The sequence below is a fragment of the Perca fluviatilis genome, chromosome 1 (assembly GCF_010015445.1).
Source record: "Perca fluviatilis chromosome 1, GENO_Pfluv_1.0, whole genome shotgun sequence".
NCBI classification, from domain to species: domain Eukaryota; kingdom Metazoa; phylum Chordata; class Actinopteri; order Perciformes; family Percidae; genus Perca; species Perca fluviatilis.
This window is the reverse complement of record NC_053112.1, coordinates 43188903-43200516: the sequence shown is the minus strand read 5'-3', so window position 1 is coordinate 43200516 and position 11614 is coordinate 43188903. Positions and strand designations below refer to the sequence as shown.

The following is an 11614-nucleotide window of genomic DNA, read 5'->3' as shown; positions in this document are numbered from 1 at the left end:
ATTTATTAAAACTATAGTGCGTGGTCTGGGTGTTCTCCCCCAGGGAAAATTTGAGCGTCAAAGACTTTATTTCCTGCATTCTGACACACTTTTATGCACCAATTTACGGTGGGAACACCTTTATTTAGCCTATGCGAAGAAATAAAACACAGATGACAATTCAAAATCTATCAAAATTATAATATAAAGTATGTTGTTACGTTTACATTTTTAAGTGGGTATGTAAGTGGGAGCTTTCTTAGTGGGTATACTGCGGCGTACCTGCGTATCGCGTAGACTACACCACGTCTTCCCCCGAATATGAAAATACTGGGTTTTATTTTGAGAGGACTAACCGGATGCCGTGCATTGTATCGTCGTTAAAGTGACAGTGGTGTGTGTAGAACGCTGTAACGCAGCAGCTGTTACCAGCGTCACTATCTAACGGAGAGAGACAACGGGAGCTTGGGTACCGTTAACGACGGGCAGTGGTGGTATAGAATCCTTGTTTTATCCCAGTTGAACAGAACAAAGCCGGGATAGGCCTACAGGGTGACGGAAATCATGGGAAATATTCCAGGGCAGTGCGGGTACAGCAGCCGCGGAGAATACAGCTCAATTGTTGACGTAAATCAGGGAATTTAGCTAGCTAACTGCTGACGGCAAAAATCACAAAACACATCGGGCCACTCTTTCTTCATCTCCACCATTTTGGTTGTCAGTGATGGAGCACCTCCGGACTCCCAAGGTAACAGCACTCGGCATTTCAACACCAGTGACATAACCTCGCACGTTCTTCGTCTTTGTTTCTCTTCTGCTGATGTGCCCATTCTTTTAGCTATTTCTTCAATGACACGCTAGCTAGGTCCTTCTTCTCCTTCTATAAGGTTATCGCTCCATCTTATCTCTCTCTGCCTCCGTTGCATGGCACAATATTGATAAATAACTGCGAGGCATCTCAAACCTGACGTCTGTCTATTATGGGACTAGTCTGCGGCAAGACGTTGTTTGATCACACTGAAATCGGATATCATGCTAGCAGTAACGTGACATTTTATGGCACCGTGTTCCTAAAACCCCTTTGTATCAGAGACGGTATAGCTCAGTTTATTTTCTGCCAAACAAAAAAGTTACCGTTAAGTTACAGGAAACATAAAATCCCGCGAAGCTAACACGATTTGTCCGATAAGATAATGTACCCATCCCTGACGTAGCTTTAAACACACTGGCTCATGTGGTTGTCGTGATGCTCATGTGATCTTGTTGCCAACAACGTATTTTTCAATATTTATATTAGTTATGGATTATGAATAATGTACTATTTATGTGTATGTCCAGGGCCTTGTTTTTTTTTTTTATACAAGGTTAATGTTTAAATGTGAACTGTCACGGTCTAAATAAAATGACATTACAGTAATACTGGTATATGATATTCTGATGTAGCATTGTGCTGGTAACCACCATTTTCTTCCTGTCTGCCAACCTGCCACAGGCACACATGCCTCTGGACCCCATCCTCCTCTTTACCACATCACTATGGTCTGGCGATGTTTATAAAGGATATAAATAAGTTAAGAGGGCAAGCATAGTATGCCGAATCTGTAATGATAGCAGTACTGCAGTAACAAATCCTCATTACTAGTTCTTATTCTTTTTATGTGCCCAGCGCTTACTAAATGACCTTTGAGCTCAGTGAACATCGTAATCTGTTGAGTCATGCCAAAGGTTACTGTGAGCTGTTGTTACAAGGTGATCTGTGTATTTTTCCATCTCTGCTATTCTGTGTGTGTGCCCCGGGTAGGTGGAAAATGTGCGCCTCCTGGACCGGTCGTCAGGACAGAGAAAGGCCAGCATTGGGACTCTCTACCTTTCTGCCACGCACACCATCTTTGTAGAGAACAACCCTGAGTCACGCAAGGAGACATGGGTAAGCAGGGTGCTGCATCATCATCACCCTTGAAAAAAAACACAGCCTAAAATACATTTAGTAAATCCAGTACGAAAAGAGGAGCACATAAAAGTTAAAGCAGTTCAAGAAATGAAATAATCCCTGTGAAATACACTGGCCTCAGTGGTAGCCTTTGGTCTTGCAGCTACAACATGTCATTCTACAGTACCTCCTCTTCTGTTTTATTAAGTGTAGAGTTGCCATAATGAGTGGCGCCGGCAGCCGTAATCCTGTACGCACTGTGCGTAATTTATTTTCTGTGAGACATGCAACGTATCTAATTGTAACAATGAGTAAATGTAGCAGCACCCGACAGCAGGTCTGTTCTGCTCTCTGCTCTGTTAATAGTAATACTTTTCTCATTAATTATACGTTATTTCACCAACAACCCTTCCACTATTAATCAGGATGTTCATTTTTATGACTCGATCCATAGATAAACTGGTTGCTGGACGCTGAGTATCGCTGAACCCACGGACGGAGCTACCACATTGACATGAATATTGCGTTTATGAGGCTTATCCCGTTTTTGATCATATTCGGGATATGATGTTTACATGGCACACAGAGAAATCAGTTTATTCATATCTCTGTCTGGCTTGTACAGCTGTGTGCTCTTGAGCGCATCCATCTCTCTCTGTCTTACAAAACGCTTCAGTAAGATATTCTCATGATTTGGCCATTATGATATAATAAAAGTACGCTAGGAGCACACTCTCATACACATTAAATATTATAAGAAGGGCTGATTTTGGCCGATTTTTGAGAGTTGGTACCTCATCACTGTCTGTGATAACAGATTGTGCGAGTGCTGAGTTTTCAGTCTCAGATGCTGCCTTTTCCCATTTCAAATCTCCTGCAGGATGTGGTGGTGGAGGACACTGCCCTGTCCCTCTGGACCTGACTAGATAAAACAGGCATCTGGGGGTGTCAGTTTTCACCAAACAGGCACAGACTGTGTCTACTGGATTAGCAGGAACAAAGAAGACATATTCCAATAAGCCTGTGTTAAAGAAAATGATTGCTAAAGCAACTGTCTTCTGTGAGAAAAGCCCATGAGCTTCCCCATAAACTGATGTTGACATTCCTTCCTCAATTATTAATTAATACTACTAGTATTAATACAAGACATTAGGGATGGGCATGATTACTCAACGATCGATAATTGATTATTAAGAATTTCGTCGATCACTTTAATTTGTTATCGATTAAACTAATGCTGGTTGCATTTCATAGTGTGAGTCTTGAAGCAATGAAATTAATTTCACAGTGTGGCAGCAATTAAACATTTTACCACCCGGGGGCAATATTTGACTCCATACTCAGTTACCTGGCTGCGAGTTTCCGTTTTGAATTCAAAAGTAATCATGAAGAGGACACGGCTAAGTGTGGCGTGGGACCATTTTGATGAAAAAAAAACGACTTAGTCGCTGCAAACACTGAGATGTCGTGTATAAGTACAACACGGCCACAACTCAAATGATGTAGCCTACCACTAAACAAAGTGTATCCGAACCTGGTTAATGTTGGTGGCGGCCGCGGTGCATCCTGCTCTCTGTCTCAACCTAGCATAAACTCTGTGTTAGCACGGAGGAGCTGCGATGCACAATGAGCAGAGAAAATTACCCAAGGGAACTGCAAGTTCATTGACATGGATATTGGAACCAGCATATCACATTCCGTCACGACGTACCATCACCAGACTGGTAGAAACTCACTACAAAGAACAGAATAAGGTTCCCTGGGCTGGCCAAGTTAGCGCGGAGGTACCTGTGCATCCCGGCAACGCGGGTGTTTTCGGCGGCTGGACTGACGGTCACCAGATAGTGGTCGCGTCTGCCCATCCCGACAAGACATATTACACAATACTGTAATGTGACTCAAGTTGATGCTTTTTTTATGGTGCTGATATCACTAACTTCTGTACACACCATTAAAAGCCTCTTTAGTTCTTCCCAAATGATCTGATTGAGAAAATGGAACATTGTGTGTTTTTGTTTGTTTGTGTGCACCTCTTAATGTTGGGTAAAGAATGTCCACAGTGGATAATAGGACAGATGTGTGTGTTTAGGTGTTGCACAGTATGGTGAGCAGTGTGGAGAGGCCACCCACCATCCCCGCAGGAAGTCAGCTGATCCTGCGTTGTAAGGACTTCCGTGTTTTCCAGATCCTCATTCCACAGGAGAGAGACTGTTTGGACGTCCACACCTCATTGGTCAGATTGTCACGGCCAGGTGTGTGTGTGTGTGTGTGTGTGTGTGTGTGTGTGTGTGTGTGTGTGTGTGTGTGTGTGTGTGTGTGTATTCATGAATGTTAGTTGTTAAATGTGTGTTAGAGTGATTTCATGCGTACAAACACTTGTCTGGCAGGGTGTCATGAACAGGTGTGGTATTGTATTGCTTTTATGTTAAGAGCATGTAAGATACTGATTTAAAAATATTCTTCTCTCTCAGAAAAGTACAGTGAGCTGTACTGCCTGTCCTTTAATCCCAATGTGAACAAAATGGAGAGAGAAGAGTCCTGGAACTTCATAGACCTCATGGCCGACTACAAGAGGATGGGAGTTCCTAATAACTTGTGGGTTGCTACAGCAGCCAACAGCGAATACAGGGTCAGTCTAATGTGACTTGTGCATAAGGTGTAGAAAAAAAGTGTCAGGTATTTTTCAAGAGGAATAAGACAACTAGTTAGTTGGGGAGTTTGTATTAAGGGATAAGATAAGGGGTAACTTTACTGCTAAATAATGATGAAAGATATTTCTCTCATGAAACAGGAAGGATTTGAAGTGAATTGTACCTCTACTAAAGCTATTACTCTAATATGCTCTATGGTTCTTTTGTTAAAAGGTAACTTAGTTTTTTTTCAAACTGGACCCTATTTTCCTATGTTTTTGTGTCTAAGTGACTGATGGCAACAAGAACAATTTGACATTAGTCCAGTATTAAGCAACAATCGCTGCAGTCAGCAGCGGTGAAACAAGCTACAATGTAAGTTAATAGGGCAATTGTCAAACTTGTATTTATGTTAACAAAAGTGCTCGTTTTGCCACTGACAGACTCAGATTAATATTCTAAGTGTCTGACAACATTATGGAAAGGATTTCTAAGGAGGTCGACCTTTCGGTTAAAGAGTAAGAGCCTTTTTTTAAACGTAAAAACATCCACCAAATTGCATTCACTAAAGCCACCAGACTCCATGTAAATAAACAGTAATTTTAGCATCGTAAAATACACTTAATTCAAAGTCGACAGAAACAAAATAAAGCTATGAAAAGCCATTTTGGGTCGTCTTTCCACTTTTCCAACCATCACAACTCTAGTTTTGGTTGAAATAAACACAGTTTACCGATTTACATGCGAAAATATGCTGGGTCTATACACGCTAAAAGTATTATTGTTTTTTAATTATTATTATTTTAAATTATTTTTTTTTTTGGGGCATTTCTGCCTTTATTGGATTGGAAAGCTGAGACATGGAAGGGGATATAGAGGGGGGAAGACATGCAGGAAAACCGTCACAGGTCGGACCCGAACCCTGGACCCTCTGCGTTGAGGAACAAACCTCTGCACGTGCGCCCGCTCCACCAGCCGAGCCAACCGGCCACACAAAGTATTGTTTTTTTAAATGGAGTCTGGTGGGTTTAGCACTAGCGACCTCAGAGCTGTTTCTGGTTAAACAGAAAGGTCTTAAAGAGGTTTTAAAAAGGCCTATCTCTGTAGGGAACCTTTCCATAATGTTGTCAGAATAATAATCTGAGCCTTTCAGTGGCAAAAAACAGCACTTTTAGTGGACCAAATTGACGATGCACATTTGCCTCATAGGGTTACATATTTGTCTGTAACTGCCTGTTACTGTGTTCACACTTAATACTGGAACAATTTCAAAGATTGTTGTTCCTATCAGACACAAACACATTGGAAAATAGGGTCCAGGTTGAAAAAAACAGTAGTTACCCTTTAAAGGAACACGCCGACTTATTGGGAATTTAGCTTATTCACCGTAACCCCCAGAGTTAGATCCCTCAGAAGTCGATACATACCCTTCTCATCTCCGTGCGTGCTGTAAAGCTGTCTGACGGCTCCAGCGGCATTAGCCTATCACAGAACAGGCAGGTGAATGGTTCCAGTAATCCTACTGCTCCGAATAAGTGACAAAATAACGCCAACATGTTCCTATTTACATGTTGTGATTTGTAGAGTCACAGCGTGTACAAAAACAATGTAACATGAGACACAGCCATCTTCTAACCGTAAACAAACCCGGAACTATATATATAGTGATATGCTCACAGCAAGCCTGTCTCAGAATATAGTTCCCGGTTTATTTTACGGATAGAAGATGGCTGTGTCTCATGTTACGTTGTTTTTTGTACACGATGTGACTCTACAAATCACAACATGTAAACAGGAACATGTTGGCGTTATTTTGTCACTTTTGTCACAATTCGGAGCAGTAAGCTAGTTGGAACCAGTTACCTGCAGGATCTGTGCTGGGCTAAGCTAATGCTGGAGCCATCAGACAGCGTTACAGCACGCACAGAGATGAGAAGGGTATGTATCGACTTGTCTTACTCTCGGGGTTACGGTGAATAAGCTAAATTCCCAATAAGTCGGCGTGTTCCTTTTAAGTACAGTGAATATTGCCTTCTATTCAGGCCATTTACAAGGTCATAGATAAGTTACTACTCGCCTCCTTTCAGCACTGACTGCTTATTAGCAGCTTCCTTCTCTAACGGCTGTGGCTCAGTGGTAGAGTAAATCCCTGCCAATCGGAAGGTTGGGGGTTCCATCCCCAGCTCTGCGGTCCCATGTTGACTGAACCCTGAGTGTAAATGTGTATGAATGTTTATCTGATGAGCAGGTGGCACCTTGTACGGCAGCCTTGGCCACAATGTATGAATGTGTGCACTATGTAAAAGTGCTTTGAGTACAGTGTTTCCTCTATGTTGATAGCATAGTGGCGGTGCGCCATGGTAAAATTTCCAGCGCCACTGTATCAGAAAATAGGGCAGACGCACAACAGGGTTTCCGCTATTTACACCACGCACCACCGTTCCTTTGGCTGTTTATGAAAAGTGATAAAGTCGTAGAGCCGAGCAGAGGAACTGGAACAGTGACAGGACGTCATCACTCGTGAAGTCATGGCAACCAAATAAACAACAGGGAGAGTACTACTTCACTCAATAAGTGATAAACAGCGATGAAAGCTGAAATCCGTACTCAGCGGGTCCCGTGAAATTTGACAGCTACAGTTTATTGGAAAATAGTGTTGGGCACACAGACTTTGATGAATTTACTGTTTATCAGACAAGAAGCTAATGTTAGCTAACACTGTGGTGACTGCCCCTCTGTCTCTGACTCCCGTTGCCGGAGAACGCTGTATTCCTCCGACACGCTGTATTAACGTTACTGTTTTAAAACCATTTTCCAGGTTAGTGGGGGTGCATACTGCTCAAAACCAACATGAAAAACGTAGCTAGTAATGTTCACTCAGTGTTTAGTTTTGTTGTTAAACTGTGTGTAAAATGAGTGGTGACGTTAAATCACCCTATGGTACCGTCTATTTGCTGGATGGTTTCAAGGTAACGGTCAGCAGCTAACATTAGCAGATAAGCCCGTACACTGACGTCCAATTCACCCCCCGCCACCGCTGAAAAAAATTCTAGAGGAAACACTGGAGTTTTCGTTAAAACTAGAAAAGCGATATATAAATACAGTCCATTTACATTTAACATCATGAGCATACAGATCCTCTCAAAGCGAGACCACAGAGTAACTCACATTTTTAATTGGGGCGCAGCAGTGTGGGGCCAGCTCTATAAATGCGAAAGTCTGTCCCTGACTGACTGATGAAGTTACATTATTGGTCAGTCAAATGGTGGCACTTCCCCACTGAATGTATAGGCACGGCAGTGTTTCCGCTGGTAACATTTTGCCGTGGCGACAGTATTTCCCAAGGAAAAGAAAAGCAGACTAGAAGGACACTCAGAGAGCACAGACCTCCTCTTTTATGTTATGCAAATCTGCATGTGCAAAAATATATACACTCACCTTAAAGATTATTAGGAACACCTGTAAGATTTCTGGTTAATGCGATTATCTAATCAACCAATCACATTGCAGCTGCTTCAATGCATTTAGGGGTGTGGTCCAGGTCTAGACAATCTCCTCAACTCCAAACTGAATGTCAGAATGGGAACGAAAGGTGAGCAACTTTGAGCGTGGCATGGTTGTTGGTGCCAGACGGCTGGTTATTTCCCAATCTGCTCAGTTACTGGGATTTTCACGCACAACCATTTCTAGGGTTTACAAAGAATGGTCTGAAAAAGTAAAAACATCCAGGATGCTGCAGTCCTGGGGGGCCAAAATGCCTTGTTGATGCTAGAGGTCAGAGGAGAATGGGCTGACTGATTCCAGCTGATAGAAGATCAACTTTGACTCAAATAACCACTCGTTACAACCGAGGTATGCAGCAAAGCATTTGTGAAGCCACAACACGCACAACCTTGAGGCGGATGGGCTACACCAGCAGAAGACCCCGCCGGGTACCACTCATCTCCACTAAAAATAGGAAAATGCTATAATTTGCACGAGCTCACCAAAATTGGACAGTTGAAGACTGTAAAAATGTTGTCTGGTCTGATGAGTCTCGATTTCTGTTGAGACATTCAGATAGTAGAGTCAGAATTTGGGGTAAACAGAATGAGAACATGGATCCGTCATGCCTTGTTACCACTGGGCAGGCTGCTGCTGCTGGTGGTGTAATGGTATGGGGGATGTTTTCTTGGCACACTTTAGGCCCCTTAGTACCAATTGGGCATCATTTAAATGCCACAGCCTACCTGAGCATTGTTTCTGACCATGTCCATCCCTTTATGACCACCATGTACCCATCCTCTGATGGCTACTCCCAGCAGGATAATGCACCATGTCACAAAGCTCGAATCATTTCAAATTGGTTTCTTGAACATGACAATGAGTTCACTGTACTAAAATGGCCCCCACAGTCACTAGATTTCAACCCAATAGAACATCTTTGGGATGTAGTGGAACGGGAGCTTTGTACCCTGGATGTGCATCCAACAAATCTCCATCAACTGCAAGATGCTATCCTATCAATATGGGCCAACATTTCTAAAGAATGCTTCCAGCACCTTGTTGAATCAATGCCACAAAAAATTAAGGCAGTTCTGAAGGCAAAAGGGGGTCAAACACGGTATTAGTAGGGTGTTCCTAATAATCCTTTAGGTGAGTGTATATGTCTGGATATTAGGGCTGGGCAATAAGTCAATATGATAATTTATCAACTTTCAATGGAATCATATTGTGATGAAATCATATATCGATATCATTACATACAATTACGTTGTCTAAATTGATAACAACAAGCACATACTAACTCAATTTTCTAAGTAAATCTGTTGTGAAACATTTTGAGGGAATATCCTTTGAATTATTGCAATTTGTTTTAACATCACACTGTTTTTGTGCATGCATGTAAACAGTCAGTATATAGCTTGATTGATTATTGATGATTATTTATCTAAAATGTCATTGTGAAAAATATTTTGTGAAAGCATCAATAGTTAACCGTACAATATCGTCGCGATATTGATGTATTTGGTCAAAAATATTGTGATATCTGACTTTCTCCATATCACCCAGCTCTACTGGATATATTTCCAAAACTACTAGAATTATGTCAAAATAGTGTTGTGCTTAGCTGAAGCCTCATCATCTCAGCTTATTATAGGTAATAAAGGAATAGAAAAAGAGTAAATTCCTAATGATTCAGAGTTCTCCAGGCCTTGCTAGCGTTGCTACCCCTGTGGTTTTTTTCCTCGCTCCAGCAGACAAGTTGTTCCCAGTCACCCCAGCTTGTTACTTGAGGTAAGTTAACCTGAAATTATACAACAAAACTTAAAATACGATCTGTTATTGAGATTATAATACAAGCTAAAAAATGTTTAAAAACTAAAACAAGAATTAGCTAAATACAGAGTACTAGCTAGGGCACCTGCGGTCTCTCTTCCCCGCCATCGGGAGGAGTGGTCGGCAATCTGAAGACTGACTGGATGGACCTTTTAGCAGGTTGTAGCAACTCTCATTTGCGACGATGAGTCTGGGCACTCCAGAATCAGCTGCTGCAGCGGCTAATTAAAGGTCCCCTCCACCGGTCAGCTACCACCACAAATAAAATGTAATTCTGTGGGAAACACTGTACTTAATACATGTTTAACAAACCATTTGAAGCAAATTAATATGCACTGACGCATCCGCGCTGAGATAATAATGATAATAATCTTTAGATTATAATTCCCCACACCACCATTGCAATCAGTGGGCATATTTATGGTTTAAACAATGATAGAAGTCCACAGGGGACTGAAGCTTTGTGTTACATTACTGCTATCGACAGCGCTGTGCAAGATTATGATCTTTTAATATGGCTGTGGAAAACAAAACTACTTTTTTTAACTGTTACAAGATGTTTGTTTATTGGTCGTTGTCCAGGTCATGGTCACCTGTGATACCTTCACCACACCTGCTACACACAGCATAAATTGTAAGTACCACATAACAATATTGTCAATATAAAAACTGAGCCATCCTTTATAGTTAACTTTATAGTTTTCATTAAGTGAAGCATTTATTACACTTGTTTATTTTCCTCCCACAGTGTGGGTCATTGGTGACAGCTATGTCCTGCGTGTTGCCCAGAGAGCTGCAGAGACAGTGGGAAGCCACCTCAGGGTGCTAGATGTTAGCTGGGGTGGACTGCGGTGGAAAGGATTTCTCCCCTTTCTTTTCCCACTCCCTGCAAAGAAGTGCAGTCCTGAATGTTTTAATGTGGCGGCAACAACCTGGGGGAGGTCAGCAGAGTCAAGCTGATCCCTGTGATGAAAGACTACCTGCACCAGCTTCACCTCCTGCCCCCTGGCATGAAGATCATGTTATTTTAGAAGTTGTTTTACTGACCCAAAGGTGCTGGTAGAAGGCTGGTGCCAATCCGGCAAAGATGGACAAGGCCAGAAAATTATCAACAGTGTTATGGCTACATTTGTTCGTAGCTTAAATGTTGTTTCGTTTAGAATATTTTATTGTTTTCTAAATTGTGTTTTTATGTTCATTATGGTTGTAACATCTCTAGCTAACACTATTTCCAACTTTGCTACAATCCCACCCTTTATCCCCTCCCCCACCTAAAGGCTCATGGACTCATGGGCTCGTGTTGGGCATAGCTGTTACCACTTGTCTGTACAAGTGGTAAAACAGACTGTGCCCAGTCTGTTTTTATGTAGTCTATATCCTTGACGTTCCACTTCCAGGATTGCTCTGTTGCCGCCGGAAAATCCGCCGGATTTCACTCGTTTAGGCTAGATATCCGTTGCCTTGGGCTTCCTCTGTGTTGCCGTTCTAACCTCCGGTGGATTTATGAGGACTATGGTTAACTGCTCCTCAGATCTCTGCAGGGTAAATCCGGACAGCTAGCTAGACTATCTGTCCAATATGAGTTTTCTGTTGCACGACTAAAACTACTTTTAAACGTACACGTTCCACCAAAACAAGTTCCTCCTGAGCTTATTTTGGGTCTGGCAAAGCGAGACTAGTGTTTATGTAACTGATGTGAGAATGTGTACTGTTGTATAGTTTTATATTAAATTCTATTTATATTTGCACTGCTTTT

General features: G+C 42.0%; 1 protein-coding gene across 2 annotated transcripts in view; it reads left to right on the top strand.

Moving 5' to 3' along the window:
* The first annotated feature begins 352 nt into the window (after positions 1–352).
* The window catches only part of mtmr7b (myotubularin related protein 7b), a 30822-nt gene continuing 19560 nt past the window's right edge, over positions 353–11614 (top strand). For both annotated transcript variants that reach the window (XM_039797716.1, XM_039797707.1), the window contains exons 1-4: positions 353–727; positions 1781–1906; positions 3999–4161; positions 4381–4538. In XM_039797716.1, coding sequence (XP_039653650.1) covers positions 704–727; positions 1781–1906; positions 3999–4161; positions 4381–4538 — 471 coding nt within the window. In that variant the 5' untranslated portion in view covers positions 353–703. The remainder of the gene's footprint in view (positions 728–1780; positions 1907–3998; positions 4162–4380; positions 4539–11614) is intronic.